At 41.6% G+C, this 16,269-nt stretch overlaps 1 protein-coding gene across 2 annotated transcripts in view; it reads right to left on the bottom strand.

Moving 5' to 3' along the window:
• LOC132385131 (ubiquitin-associated and SH3 domain-containing protein B-like) overlaps positions 1 to 16,269 on the bottom strand; it is a 208,917-nt gene that overhangs the window by 159,194 nt on the left and 33,454 nt on the right. For both annotated transcript variants that reach the window (XM_059956935.1, XM_059956937.1), the window contains one exon: positions 1,810 to 1,959. In XM_059956935.1, the coding sequence (XP_059812918.1) occupies positions 1,810 to 1,959 (150 nt within the window). The remainder of the gene's footprint in view (positions 1 to 1,809; positions 1,960 to 16,269) is intronic.

Here is a 16,269-nt window from a genome sequence, read left to right as displayed (position 1 = left end):
CTACAAAAAGTAGTGGACATGGCTCAGTCCTCATCATTGAGCACATCTGCATGGAGCGCTGTTGCAGGAAAGCAGCATCCATCATCAAGGCCCCCACCATCCAAGCAATACTCTCTTTTTGCTGCTGCCATCAGGAATGTGACACAGAAGTCTTAGGATCCTCACCACCAGGTTCAGGAACAGTTATTACCCCTCAACCATCTGGCTCTTGAACTAGAGGGGATAACTTCACTCATCTTTACTCACCCCATCACTGAACTGTTCTCACAACAATGGACTCCCTTTCAAGGATTCTTCATCTCATGTTCTTGATATTTATTGCTTAGTTATTTATTATTATTTTTTCTTTCTTATTGTATTTATACTGTTTGTTATTTTTGTACATTGATTGGTAGTCCTTCCTGTTGTCAGTCTTTCATTGGTTCCATTGTGTTTCTTGCATTTTCTGTGATTGCCCACAAAAAAAGGAGTCTTAGGGTTGTATGGGGTACTTTGATAATAAATTCACTTTGAAACTTTGAGACCTACATGAAAGCTGAAGTCAACTGGCAAGTAGACCATGCATCAAAATCAAAATTAGGCTTAATGCCATTGATATCAGTCGTGAAATTGTGCAACAGCAGTACAGCTCAATACATCAAAGTTACTATAAATTAATGGTGGTGGCATCCGTCAGTCTCGAGAGACCATGGATCTGTGCCTAGAGTTTCAAGGGCGCAGGCCTGGGCAGGGTTGTATGGGAGACCGGCAGTTGCCCAAGCTGCAGGCCTTCCCCTCTCCACGCCACCGATGTTGTCCAAGGGAAGGGCATTAGGACCCATGCAGCTTGGCACCGGTGACGTCGCAGAGCAATGTGTTGTTCAGTGCCTTGCTCAAGGACACAAACACGCTGCCTCAGCTGAGGCTTGAACCAGTGACCTTCAGGTTACTAGTCTGATGCCTTGCCCACTAGGCCACACGCCACAGTACACCTATAAATTACAATAAGAAATATATACATATTACAAATTAAATAAAATTTGTAGTGCAAAAAGAGATTAAAATAGTGCTGTAGCATTCATGGGTTGGTTTATTGTTCATTCAGAAATCTGATGGTGGAGGGGAAGAAGCTGTTCTGAAAATTTTGAGTGTATGGCTTTAGGCTCCTGTACCTCCTCTGTGATGGTAGCAATGAGAAAAGAGGACATCCTGGGTGTTGGGGGTCCTTAATGATGGATATTGCCGTTGTGAGGCATCACCTTTTGAAGGTATCATTGATACACATGATATGATGGGTGGCCCATGCGTCATAACACAGTCGCTCACTGGAGTGGCTCTGAATGAGTGATGACAAGGGACTGTACTGCTGCACAAGCCATTGGATCGAACAGTAGACAGAAAGGAATTAAGGACTGGTAGTTATCCAGTGAGTCAGTGTGCCTCTCAGTGGTACATCACAGAGCAGCAAAGTCTGTTACAACGTTAAAGATTTTCTTTTTGGGACATCCCTGGCATTAAGCACAACCTGCTGCCACTCTGGTTTTACGGATTCTGAGGTGACTGATGAGGAGGTATGCGACTGGTTTAACGACAATATTTCTTTCTCTCTTGTTTTTAGTTTGTCATGTAATTTATATATGATTTATGTATGATTTATGTTTATTTTAACTTATGTTTGTGATGTATTGAGCTGTTGCTGCAACATGCCGAGTCACATGGTATTTATAACCTGCGTGGGTATGACAATGAACTTGAACACAGATGGAGCAAGCAGAGCCTGACAGTATGGGTGGGTAAGTTATGAAAAGGTGCACCCCTTCTGTCACTTACCTACTGTCCTCTCTGCTCTTTATACTTGGCACGTGTCCCTTCTCACTCTGAGCAGCCATGGGCCAGGAGTTCCGGATAGTCAGTGGGGATCTTGCATTTTTCAAGATTAACACACAAAATGCTGGAGGGACCCAGCAGGTCAGGCAGCGTCTGTGGAAATGAATAAACAGTCGATATTTCGGCCCAAGACTCTTCTTCAGGACTGGAAAGGAAGGGGAAGAAGCCAGAGTACGAAGGTGGGGGAGGGGAAGGAGTACACGCTGGAAGGTGATAGGTGAAGCCAGGTGAATGGGGGGGATGAAGTGAGAGGCTGGGAGGTGATAGGTGAAAAAGATAAAGAGCTCAAAATTCATTTTGACCTTTGAACTGAAGAAGAAAGATTCTAATAGGAGAGGAGACTGGACCATGGGAGAAAGAGAAGAGGAGAGGCACCAGGGGAAGGTGATAGGCATGTGACTTGTTTAGTTTCTCCAGCAGTTTCTATGTTACTTTAGATTTCTATCATCTGCAGAATTTGTTGTGTTTATGACTTGCATTTTTTGAGCAGGTTTTACCTTTCCTCTGGCAGTGCCTTAAAGATAAGGCATGGCTTAATATGTAATCAGAGCCAGAGTGCTTCCTGGGCCTCTCCACAATGGGGATATTGTATGGAGGACCATTGCTTGTTTGCTTAAAGATCTGTGTGAACAAACAGATCTCAACAGTTGAAGGTGGGGTTATAAATGGCTTCATTATTTCACAGGAGGAAGAAAATTTGTGTAGAATTTTTACTGATGACTGCTAGCTTGTGCTACTCTCCGGCTTGACACTCAGTCCACTAGACATGCCTCCAAACACTCATACTATCAAGCCTAATAAATAAGCCATGTGCAATCTTACAGGAGAGGTTTGAAATATCCCTGGAAAATGGTTGATGTGACAATTTAAATGGGCTGAATCATTCTGGTTATGGCTGACAATTCCCTTCAGAATCTCCAGTGCAAATCCAAACTGCAGTACATCACAGAATCGTTTTCATTATATAATCCTGCTTGAGCTCTCAGGCCTTCTTCTGCCAGTCTCTTAAATTTAAACAATATCCCTCGAAAGATAATTGCAGGTCAGCTTTTTTGAACTACACTCGTAAACTGTGGAATTCAGTACCTTAAACTACTTGTACGGGAACTGTACTACCCTCAATCGATGAGCACTGCAGAGAGTGTTTCGGACAGCTCAGCGTATCTGTGGATGTGAAATTACCTCTATTCAGGACATCTACAGCAGCAGGTGCGTAAAGAGGGCCCAGAGGATCATCAGGGACTCCAGCCACCCCAACCACAAACTGCAGCATTAAGGCCAGGACCAACAGGCTCTGGGACAGCTTCTTTCACCAGGCCACCAGATTTATCAATACAAATTGATCTGATTGCATATCTGACTGTACACACATGCATGCAAAACAATTATGTGAAAAAAAATCATAGTGTTTGGGCACATTTCCCCTCTTTATTGCTTGTACATTGCAATGGAGACACAACATAAAGATTTTTACTCCCTTGGATGCAGGAAATAAAATCAATACAAATACAAGGGATGTAGACTCACTTTGAACCACCAGCTCAAAACCTGTTTATTTAACTAGCAACTTTTTGTCTTTTATTTTTTATTTTATTAAAAGGGAGCCTTGGTTGGCTGCCAGTGACCAGTGGTGTTCCACATAGATATATGTTGGGACTGATTCTTATTATGTTATATGTCAATGGTTTGGATGATGGAATTGGTGGATTTGTTGTAAAGTTTGCAGACAATATGGAGATGGGTGGAGGGACAGGTAGTTTTGGGGAATTAGAGAGGCTACAGAGGGACTTGGACAGATTAGGAGAATGGGCAAAGAAATGGCAGATGGAATGCAGTGTTGGTAAGTGTATGGCCATGCACTTTAGTAGAAGAAATGAAAGGATTGACTATTTTTAAATGGAGAGAAAATACAAAAAAAGAGGTGCAAAGGGACTTGGGAGTCCTTGTGCAGGATTCCCTGAAGGTTAATTTGAAGGTTGAGTCTGTGGTGAGGAAGGTAAATGTAATGTTAGCATTCATTTCAAGAGGTCTAGAATATAAAAACAAGGATGTAATGTTGAGACTTTATAAAGCACTGGTGAGGCCTCACTTGGAGTATAGTGAGCAGCTTTGGGCCCCTTATCTTAGAAAGAATGTGCTGGAGTGGAGAGGGTTCAAAGGAGGTTCACGAAAATGATTCCAGGATTGAACGGCTTGTCATATGAAGAGCGTTTGATGGCTCTGGGCCTGTATTCACTGGAATTAAGAAGAATGAGGGGCGACCTCATTGAAACCTGTCCAGTGGTGAAAGGGCTTGCTAGAGTGGATGCAGAGAGGATGTTTCCTATGGTTGGAGAGTCTAAGACCAGAGGACACAGCCACAGAATAGAGGGCATCCTTTTAGAACAGAGATGAGGAGGAATTTCTTTAACCAGAGAGTGGTGAATCTGTGGAATTTGTTACCACAGGTGGCTGTGGAGGCCAAGTCACTGGGTATATTTACGGCAGAGGTTGATAGAATCTTGATTAGTCGGGGCATGAAGGGATATGGGGAGAAGGCAGGAGACTGGGGCTGAGAGGAAAATTGGATCAGCCATGATGAAATGGCAGAGCAGATGTGATGGGCTAAATGGCCTAATTCTGTCCCTATATCTTATGGTCTTATTTTTTAAATTTTATTTTCATGTTTGCGCTTGTAAAACACTCTGATCTACATCATCTGTATGAAAAGTGCTCTATAAGTTATAGTTTTTATTAAACCCATACATACTATAAGACCTACAGCTGTTATAAGTCGGGGATTTACTGAATGACAGGTACCTTTCACCACTCCATCCAACAGTGAAGGCCAGTGTGTCAAGATTTCCCAGAATTATATTCTCTGATTCAATGTGATTTTTCTGACAGGAACAGGATAAAAAAACATCACCCAACTCCTATTCATTTCAACCAGGCTTGTATCCAACTTTACATTAGTTTTTCTTTATTGATTTCAGATTAGACTCATACAGCACAGAAACAGACCCTGTCGGCCCACCTTGACCGTACTGACCATCTACATTAGTCACGTTTATGAGCACATGCTATGGTTCAGGAACAGTTATTACCTTTCAACTATTAGGCTCCTGAATCAGCGTATATAACTTCATTCACCTCAACACTGAACTGATCACTAAACAAAACCTATGGACTCACTTTCAAGGACTTGACAACTCATGTTCACAGTATTATGCATTTAAATTAGATTAGATTCTACTTTATTGTCATTGTACCGAGTACAGATACAAAGCCAATGAAATGCAGTTAGCATCTAACCAGAAATGCAAAGAATAGTGTTATTTATAAAATAACTGTGAATAAAAAGTAAGTGCTACAGCACACAGATATAAAAGTACTGAGACAGTACAATATGGGTGCAATACTGCTTAGTGCTGTGACGTGAGGTTCAGCAGGGTCACAGCCTCAGGGAAGAAGCTCTTTCTGTGCCTGCTGGTGCAGGAGCGGAGGCTCCTGTAGCGCCTACCGGATGAGAGGAGAGTAAAAAGTCCATGGTTAGGGTGAGATGCATCCTTGATAATGCTTTTCACTCTGCCCAGGCAGCGTTTATGGTAGACATCCTCATTGGTGGGCAAATGGGCGCCAATAATCCACTGGGCAGTTTTCACCACATGCTGGAGTGCTTTGTGGTCCAATACGGGACAATTGCCATTCCACACTGAGATGCAGTTGGTGAGTGTGCTCTCAATGGTACAGCAGTAAAAGTCCGTCAGTATCCTGGGACAGAGGTAAGCTTTTATTTATTTATTATTATTATTTATGTTTTTTGTATTTGCAGTTTGTCTTCTTTTGTCATATTGGTTGCTTGTCCATCTTTGTTTGTGTGTAGCTTTTCATTGATTCAATTGTATTTCTTTGTTCTACTGTGAATGCCTGCAAGAAGATGAATCTCAGCTTTGTAAGTGGCAACATACCTGTAATTTGATAATAAATTGACTTTGAACTTTGAGGTTTTTGAGCTTTGTTTTTCTATATACTTTTTGACTATTGTGAGAATCTCTGCATGTTTTTAATTCACTTTATTATATCTATTATTTAAATAATTATTTTTGTAATTTTAATTGTAATTAAGTGTCTCTGGATATTGGTGATATTTAGAAACTGTATATAACCCATTTATGATGCTGTGATTTGAGTCTCTGTGGCCAATGTGAGAGCATCCTTTAGGAGGATGAACCCACAGAAAGCATTTGGTCCATATGGGGTCCCTGACCCAGTACTAATGACCGGTGCTGATCAACTGGCTAGAGTGTTCACTGAGATCTTTAACCTCTCTGCAAATACCCACCTGCTTCAAGCAGACTTCAATTATACTGGTGCCCAAGAGGAATGTGGTAACCTGTCTCAATGACTATCACCCAGTTGCGCTTATTACCACAGTGATGAAGTGTTTGAGAGGTTGGTGATGAAACATATCAACTGCTGTCTGAAAAGCGACTTGACTCCACTCCAATTTGCCTACAGGCACAACAGGTCCACAGCAGATGCCATCTCATTAGCTCTTCAGTCAATCCTAGAACAACTGGACAGCAAAGATTCATACATTGGGATGCTCTTCATTGAATACAGCTCGGCATTCAATACCATCAGCCCCTCAAAACTAGTCAATAAGCTTCAAGACCTTGGCCTCAATACCTCCTTATGCAATTGGAACCGTGATTTCCTCACATGCAGACCCCGGTCAGTCCAGATTGGCAACAACATCTCCTCCACAATCTCCATCAGCACAGGCATACCACACGGCTGTGTGCTTCGCCCTCTGCTCTACTCGCTTTACACTTATGACTGTGTGGCTAAGAACAGCTCCAATGCCATATTTAAGTTTGCTGATGATACCATTGTCTTAGGCTGAATCAAAGGTGGTGACAAAACAACATATCCGAGCAAGATTGAAAATCTGGCTGAGTGGTGCCACAATAACAACCTCTTACTCAATGTCAGCAAGACCAAGGAGCTGAACATTGACCAGGAGGAGGAAACCTGAGGTCCATGAACCACCAGTCCTCATCAGAAGATCAGAGGTGGAGAGTGTCAGCAACTTTAAATTCATCAATGTTATCATTTCAGAGGACCTGTCCTGGGCCCAGCACATCAGTGCAATTACAAAGAAAGCACTGCAGCACCTCTACTTCCTTAACAGTTTGCGAAGATTCAGCATGACATCTAAAACTTTGACAAACTTCTATAGATATGTGGTGGAAAGTATACTGACTGGCTGCATCAAAGCCTGGTATGGGAACACCAATGCTCTTAATCTGAAAATCCTCCTAATATTAATGGATATGGTGCAGTCCATCAAGGATAAAGGCCTGCCCTCCATTGAGCACATCTACACGGAGGACTGTTGCAGGAAAGTAGCATCCTTCATCAGAGATTCCCACCACCCAGGTCATGCTCTCTTTTCACTGCTGACATCAGGAAAGAGGTACAGAAGCCTCAGGACTCACACCATCAGGTTCAGGTACAGTTATTACCCCTCAACCATCAGGCTCTTGAACCAGAGGGGATAACTACACTCAACTTCACTTGCCTTATCACTGAAATGTTCCCACAACCTATGGATGCACTTTCAAGGACTCTGCATCTTGTGTTCTCAATATTTATTGCTTGCTTATTTATTTATTTAAATTATTTCATTTTTTTCTTTTGTGCTTGCAGAGTTTGTTGTCTTTGGCACAGTGGTTGTCCGCTCTGTTTGGTGCAATCTTTCATTGATTTTATAATGCTTATTGGATTTATTGGGTATGCCTACAAGAAAATGAATCTCAAGTTGTAAATGGTGACATATATGTACTTTGATAATAAATTTACTTTGAACTTTGAAAAGCCTCACAGGCTCTGGCAAGAGCCAAGGCTTCACCTCCATCTTTGCTCCTTAAGGCTGTCAGTGTGTTCTGGGGAAGGAGTCTCAGCAGGACTCTCAACACTCCTCGCCACATGCCTTCCACATCTGGAGGGTCAGCTGGATCAATCATCTACATCTGGAGGGTAGGCACTACCATCTGCTGACCTGGCTACAGGTCTGAGCCAGCACGATTCCGCCCATGATTTACAGACAAGACTTAAATGAAAGCACATTTAAATAAATAAAAACATGCCTGCCATTTGACCTCTGCTCAGACATCCATCACTTGTAGTTTCTGGATTATATTACAACACTCTGCACACGCCATCTCGGCAGCATCTTCCAAACACACAAAATCAAACAAGCAAAGGCAACAGGCATCTTTTTCCTCGCAACACGAAAGGAGGCTGCTTACCCCATCAATTTCAAATGTTCAACGTTCAGAGTAACTTTATCATCACAGTACACACACATCACCATGTACATCACCTTGTGATTCATTTTTTTGCAGGCATTTACAGGAAAAAAGGAAATATGAAGTCTGACAAACACCAAAGTGCAAAAGAAGACAAACTGTGCAGATAAAAATAATACTGAGAACCCAAGTTGTGAAGAGTCCTTGAAAGTGAGTCTGTAGATTGTAGAAACAGTTCAGAGTGGTGGTGAATGAAGTTATCCACAGCGGATTTCTCTCATACAGGGGACTACATCAGGGCTTCGGCTTCCCCGTGAGTCAGCTCCTTGCAGTTTTACAGTTTTTAATATCTCTTCCGCGAGTTTCAATTCACAGACAGAATAATTTTCTGACCCTGATGTGGGCCTCTTGTATCAGAATGGGACTCACTCAGAATCAGAATCAGGAGGGAAGAGGCCAACTCGCTCCCTGGCTTCTGTCAGGGAAGGTGTGTTGACACAACCATGACTCCCCCAGCCCAACTCCACTTCCCAGTGGTGAAGAGTATTTGCACGGATGGAGGCCATTTGGTTCACAGTAGCTGCTGCTAGACATTTAAGCAAAAAAACAGGATGAGGGAACATCTCACTCCTGTACTAGTTACTTTGCATTAGCTTCCTGTATCTTTTACAATTGATTTTAAAGTTCCCTTTTTTGCTTTTAAAGTTCTCAAGGGTTGGGCCAGAGTATGTCACAGAATTGTTTACATTATATAATCCTGCTCAAGCTCTCAGGTCTTCTTCCATCGTTCTCTTAAATTTACACAATCTCTCTCAAAAGAAAATACAGCTTTTTTAAACTACACTCCAAAACTGTGGAATTCAATATCTAAAGCTATAAGGGTTACAGACTCAGTTGACACTTTTAAACGCTAGCTCGAAGTCTATTTAATGACATCTTTTTGTCTTTTATTTTCATGTTTGTACTTAATCCCATTGTAAAGTACTTTGAACAACGTATGAAAGGTGCTCTGTAAATATGTTGTGACGATTATTATTTTATTTTTTTCATAGCTCAATCTGGTAAAACCTGAGGTATGGGCATAGTCAAGCACATTTACCAATAGCTAGGAACTTTCAGACTATTCTAGTAGTGTTCAGTATTGTGGCTTTCTGAAGATTTACATAAATATTGCTGTGTAGGCCTAATTATTTAATGCTATTGTGTAGTGACTTTGGGATGATACCAGTTGTACATATTACTATTGGGATGATGTATACCCTGTTCATATTCCATAGACTTCCAGTTTCCACTTTTAATTCAGCAGATTGCAGGTGTTTTTCATTTATTGATTTCTGGATGTTATGTATGCTTGGAATGGCTATACCTATTGAGTAAGTTGTTCTTGCTTGTGTATCCTGTATTATTATATCTGGACAGTTATTTATGGATTGTCCTATCTGTAATAATGGATCAGTCATAATATAATTTGTCTCTAAAATTGGATAAGACTTGTATTGATAGTAAGGTATAATGTCTTCTATTATTATTATTATTATTTAAAATTTACTTTTCCTCAGCTGAAGCTGGTAAAACTTATTATTATTATTGTTGGTGTTGCCTCTTTGAAAGATCAATATGATTAGTCTCCCTCAAGTGCTTTTTCCCATTGCTTTGGAAGAGGTCATGGAATTTCATGGTTTCCTCAGTGTCTTCCTCCGTAACCAAGCTTTAACCCCCTGCTTAGTGTTTGTATGCGACCAACCTGAATAGTTTAGTTTTATTCAGTAGTTTAACATTAAAATAATTGCAAATTGCTTCACAGGAGTGTTTTTTTTTAGTAGCGCAGTAACATAGCAGTTTGCGTAATGCTATTACAGAGCTTGCAACCTGGGTTCAATCCCGCTGCTGTCTGTAAAGAGTTTATATGTTCTTCCCATTACTGTGTGGGTTTCCTCCCACAGTCCAAAGCTGTACGGGTTAGTGGGTTAATTGGTGGCTTGGGTATAATTGGGTTACGCGAGCTTATTAGGCCAGAAGGGCCTGTAACCATGCTGAATTGCTAAATAAAATAAATATAAAATTCCCATTGAACCATATCAGGAAATACTGAAACACATGATCAAGAGACTGGTCGAAAAGCTGTCACTTTAAAGACTGTCTTAGAGGAGGGAGTGATGTAGGGAGACAAAAAGGTCTTAGAAGGAATTTCCAGGCCTTGAGGCCGAGGCATGGTTGCAAACATCCAGAAGTATGGAGATGCAGGAGATACCAGAGATGAGAAGAGGTGAAGCTACGATGGGGCTTAAATAGAAAGGTGGGAATTTTATAACTGACGTATCTTGAGTCTCGGCATTACTGGAAAATGTGCAAGATACATTTTCAGAATGGCAGGCGGTGACTAGTGGGGTACCGCAAGGCTCAGTGTTGGGACCCCAGTTGTTTACAATATATATTAATGATTTAGACAAGGGAATTAAATGCAGCATCTTCAAGTTTGCGGATGACACAAAGCTGGATGGCGGTGTTAGCTGTGAGGAGGATGCTGAGAGGATGCAGGGAGACTTGGATAGGTTAGGTGAGTGGGCAAATTCATGGCAGATGCAATTTAATGTGGATAAATGTGAGGTTATCCACTTTGGTTGCAAGAACAGGAAAACAGATTATTATCTGAACGGTGGCCAATTAGGAAAAGGGGAGATACAACGAGACCTGGGTGTCATTGTACACCAGTCATTGAAGGTGGGCAAGCAGGTACAGCAGGCGGTGAAAAAGGCAAATGGTATGTTGGCATTCATAGCAAAAGGATTTGAGTACAGGAGCAGGGAGGTTCTACTGCAGTTGTACAAGGCCTTGGTGAGACTGCACCTAGAATATTGTGTGCAGTTTTGGTCCCCTAATCTGAGGAAAGACATTCTTGCCATAGAGGGAGTACAAAGAAGGTTCACCAGATTGATTCCTGGGATGGCAGGACTTTCATATGAAGAAAGACTGGATCGACTAGGCTTATACTCACTGGAATTTAGAAGATTGAGGGGGGGATCTTATTGAAACGTATAAAATTCTAAAGGGATTGGACAGGCTAGATGCAGGAAGATTGTTTCCGATGTTGGGGAAGTCCAGAACGAAGGGGTCACAGTTTAAGGATAAAGGGGAAGCCTTTTAGGTCTGAGATGAGGAAAAACTTCTTCACACAGAGAGTGGTGAATTTGTGGAATTCTCTGCCACAGGAAACAGTTGAGGCCGGTTCATTGGCTATATTTAAGAGGGAGTTAGATATGGCCCCTGTGGCTAAAGGGATCAGGGGGTATGGAGAGAAAGCAGGTACAGGGTGCTGAGTTGGATGATCAGCCATGATCATACTGAATGGCAGTGCAGGCTTGAAGGGCTGAATGGCCTACTCCTGCACCTATTTTCTATATTTCTATGTACAGTTCTTGGCTTTATAACTTGTGCCCATTCCATCACTTCACCAATGCTTCAACATGAAGGAATTATGCCTCTGATAATTTCAAATTCCACCATTGACACTTGTGAAACCCCATTTGACAAGCTCAGTGCAATGCTGAGTGGGTTCTGCACAGTCAGGTGGGCTGTCCTTCTGAGAAAAGTTAAATACAATCTCTACATAATCAAGGACTATGTGGTAGCTGAATGGAATATTTCAATCTTGATAACAAAGAGAAAGCTGGGCTTTCCTGACATTAGAAGCCAAATATAATTTTTGTCATAACCAGATCCTCATTTTCCTTGTTATCTGTCCTTGCTGTATGCAAATTAGCTGTCCTTCCTCTGATGTGAAATCACTTCAAAACAACATCTATCATTGTAAAGCTGAAGGATAAATTGAGAACATGAAGGCATGAAGGTAATGGCATCTCTCTTTCATTGCTTTCTTCATCTTATCGCCAACATTTCCAAAGAGTAAAAAAAAATGCCTTTACCCCTCCCTCAAATAGATTTAGACAAATCACTTGTATTCAGTAAAATAGAGAGGAACTGACCTGATGTAACTGGTTCTCAGGATTATTTTTCCTTTAATTTAACTTTCCTTTGCTTGCCTAGTATTTCACATAATCATCTACATACAAGTATTTTACAGTGAATTTTCCAGGAATTATCATACAGTTGCTTCTGTATTTTTCTGGAAATTTCTCAGTTTTTCTGCAGCAGGTGTCACACGATTTGAAACTGGCTATTTTCTCGGTTAATTGGTATTACTCAAAGTTTGTTTATTTCCAGTCTGAATATGAGACGACCACAACTTTTTTATTTGTCTTTTTCTTTGTTTGCCTTTGTTCTTGTAACACTTAATAAACGGTCATAAGCACCAATTTTCATGCCTCATTCTTGACTTCTGAAGAACCTTTCGATCACAAAAACATCAGGTCCAATAGCTGGGTTGGCAGGAGTGGGGGTGAAGTGAAGCAAAAGCCTTTGAACTATAAGAGCTGAGCAAAGTCTACCTTCTCCCAGAGTTTGGGGATCAAGAACTGAAGGGCATAGATTTCAGTTGAGAGGGAAACTACTTGATAGGAACTTGACAGGCAACATTTTTACACAGAGGACTGAGATGCCTGAGAAAAAGGCTGAGGTAGGTACAATATTTCAAATACAATTGACAGGTAGAAGGGTAGGAAAGGTTTAGAAGAATATGGGCCTAATGTAAACAAATGGTAATAGCTTGAATGGACATGGTGGTCAGCATAGACCAGTTAGGCTGAAGGGCATGTTTCTATCACCATCAACTCTCCCACTGCATAAATGCAGAGCTTTTCACCTCCAGGGTATCTCTGCACTGAAAAGGTAGATAGTATTCAGAGGAAGGTACCAATCCTGTGTCAGATATTTTCCTGATCAACACAAGTGCTAATGCACAATAACGCAGGAAGTCAGAGTAGGATCAAGGTTTGCCTTTTGCCAAACAGTTGAAGGTCCCTAAACTGGGTGTTGGAATACATCTGGTATGAGTCTGAAGATTAAATGTTCTCCTTCTCCAACTAATGTGTACACTTTCTGACTTTCAGTCAACCACAGAACAGTGATCGAGTCTCTGCCATAACCAGTAGATTTAACTAAAGGTTAACTGAGGTAATTTCACACAAACTTGGAAATCAAAAAATTTACAAATTCTGGAAATCTGAATCAAAAACAGAAGATTCTGGAAAATCTCAACTTGATACACTGACTGTTTCTCTCTCCACAGAAGCTGCCTGACCTGTTGAGTTTCATTTAGGATTTTGTTACATAAACTTGGCATGCGTGCTCTGCATATGCAAAATACAGGAGGAACTCAGCAGGTTAGCCGCATCTATAAGGGGAGGGGAGCTTTTGAGCTATTTAGGATGATTTCTAGAGGTGCTGGAAAGAAATTAGTTCTGATTTGGGAGTCATGGCAGAAAAGGGCAACCATGGTAAGGATAAGGATGCATTCAAGGGTAGAAAAGTTTGGGATTCTCTTTCCGAAACAATCATTCATGTTGCATCTGGTCTTCATTTAAAACTTGAGACTGATATGTAGATGTTTATTTACCAAAGGTATTCTCTCTGTCTCTCTTTCTCAGTAATCCTTCGGGAATGAGGATGAGTTGCTTCCACTCTGCTCTGTGGGCTCTGAGGTGATTGATGAGGCTAATGTGGGAGCTGCAGGCTTTGAAAATATCCTTGAGTTGCACCTAGTAACCTCCCTCCACAATGGAGCTCAGAATAAAGGTCAGTTTTGGAGATTTGGTGCTGGATATGCCAGTAATATGGTTTTCCCACCACGGCCTACTGAGGCCCCATGTGCTACCTAGGCACTAAGGGTTCAGAGAGAGGAGACCATGGCCTACTGAGTGTGACTGGAGCCTTAGTGCCTGAGATGTTAAACTGGGAAAGGACAATGACATTGCTTCACTTATCCTGTCAGTGAATTCTCAGGATTTTGTAGTGGCCAAACTAAACTTTTATAAAGCCGGAACATGCCATCCAACTTTTATACTCAACACCCCAACCAATGAAAGCAATTGTATTGTATGCCTTCTTCATGTACTCATGTTGCCTCTTTCAGGGAGCTACCTCTGTACATCAATGCTCCTAAGGGCCCTGCTATTTAAGATCATAAGATATAGGAGCAGAATTAGGCCATTTGGTCCATCGAGTCTGTTCTGCCATTTCATCATGGCTGATCTATTTCCCTTCTCAGCCCCAATCTCCTGCCTCCTCCCATATCCCTTCATACCCTGACCAATCAAGAATCTCTTAACCTCTGCCTTAGATATACCCAATGACTTGGCCTCCACAGCTGCCTGTGGCAATGAATTCCACAGATTCACTGGATACTGTGGAATTTGTGGAATTTACTGGATACTTTCCTTTTACATTTGACCTCCCAAAGTGCAACACCTCACACTTGTCCACCTGCCATTTCCTTGCCCATATTTCCAAATGATCTACTGTATATCTTACTGAATCCTGGACAACCTTCCTTACTATCCACAACCACCAGTTTTCATCTTGTCTGCATACTTAGTATTAAGCTCACATCTACTTTCATCCAAATCATTTCAGATATCACAGATAATAGAAGTCCCAGTATTGATTCTCGCAAAACACCACTGATCACAGACTTACAGTCAGAATGACACCCCTCCATATCATCTATGGTCAAGCTAATTTTGAATCAAATCTGCCACGCCACTCATTGAAACAATAGGTGCAGGAGTAGACTATTCAGCCCTTCGAGCCAGCACCACCACTCAATGTGATCATGGCTGATCATCCACAATCAGTACCCCGTTCATGAGTTTTCCCCATATCCCTTGACTCCACTATCTTTAAGAGCTCTATCTAACTCTTGAGCTAGACCATGAGCTTAAATTTTTTAGATTAGGATAACATGATTCGGAAAGCACAGAAACGGCCCTTCGACACAACTGGCCCACACTGACCAAGATGCTCTTCTAAGCTATTCCTACTTGCCTGTTTTTAACCCACGTCCCTCTCAACCAGGAGCTCCACAGACCCCTTGCCTAATGGTACATGGCATAAAAAACGTTGGGAACCCCCAATCGAAACTTTTTCTATCCCTGTATCTGTCTAAGTGTCTTTTGAATGTTCTGATTGTACCTACCTTAACCACTTTCTCTGGCAGCTTGTTCCATATATGTCAATCCCCCATTTGTGAAAAAGTTGTTGCTTGGGTGCCTGATAATTCTTTCCCCTCTCACCTTAAACCTATGCCCTCTAGGTCTCGATACCCTAACCCTGGGGAGGAGACTGTGCACTCACCTTTTCTATGCTCTTCATGATTTCATACTCTTTTATAAGATCACCCCTCAGTCAAATGCTCACCCCATGCTCAAATGAATGAAGTTTTAGTCTGCCCAATCAGAAACTCTGTCCCTGAAGTCCTGACAACATCCTTATAAATCTTTTCTTTCCAGGTTAAAGGCATCTTTCCTAAACAGGATCATCAAAATTCCAAGTGCGAGCAATGTCTTCTACACCTGCAACGTAACATCCCAGTTGTACTCAATGCCCTGACTGATGAAGGTGGGGTTGGCAAAAGCTTTCTTCACCACCCTAATTACAGTGCCACTTTCAGTGAGATTATAAAGATTCTGTTAAGGTGAAGGGTTTTTAACCTGAACTGCTAACATTTTTTTTTCCTTTCCATGGATACTGCTTGAACCTGCAGAGTTTATCCAGCATTTTCTGCTTTTATTTCAGATGACGAAGAGACAAAGTCCTGATCTCCTTAATGTGGAATAGGGAGCCCCCTTGAGGCGACACAGGTGAAGGACGTGTAGAAACTAGTAAGCATAACAAAATGCTGGAGGAACTCAACATCAGACAGCAGCTTTGGAGGGGAATAAACAGTCAATGTTTTGGGCTGAGACCCAAAATGTTGACTGTTTATTCATCTTCATAGATGCTGCCTGACTTTCTGAGCTCCTCCAGCATGATGTGTGTATTGCTTAAGATTTCCAGCATATGCAGAATCTCTCGTGTTTAAAAACAGGAAAAGACTGTATGGGTCACAGGCTCCCATAGCTGAAAGGTCTCAGCTCCACCACTCCAGTTGTTAGTGTATTCCATTCCACTTTCTGTTCAACACACATGCATTATCCCAGCCTCAAGGCCACAA

This window comes from Hypanus sabinus, chromosome X2, assembly GCF_030144855.1.
Source record: "Hypanus sabinus isolate sHypSab1 chromosome X2, sHypSab1.hap1, whole genome shotgun sequence".
NCBI classification, from domain to species: domain Eukaryota; kingdom Metazoa; phylum Chordata; class Chondrichthyes; order Myliobatiformes; family Dasyatidae; genus Hypanus; species Hypanus sabinus.
Note: the sequence above shows the minus strand (reverse complement) of the source record. Positions and strands in the feature narration are given on the sequence as shown.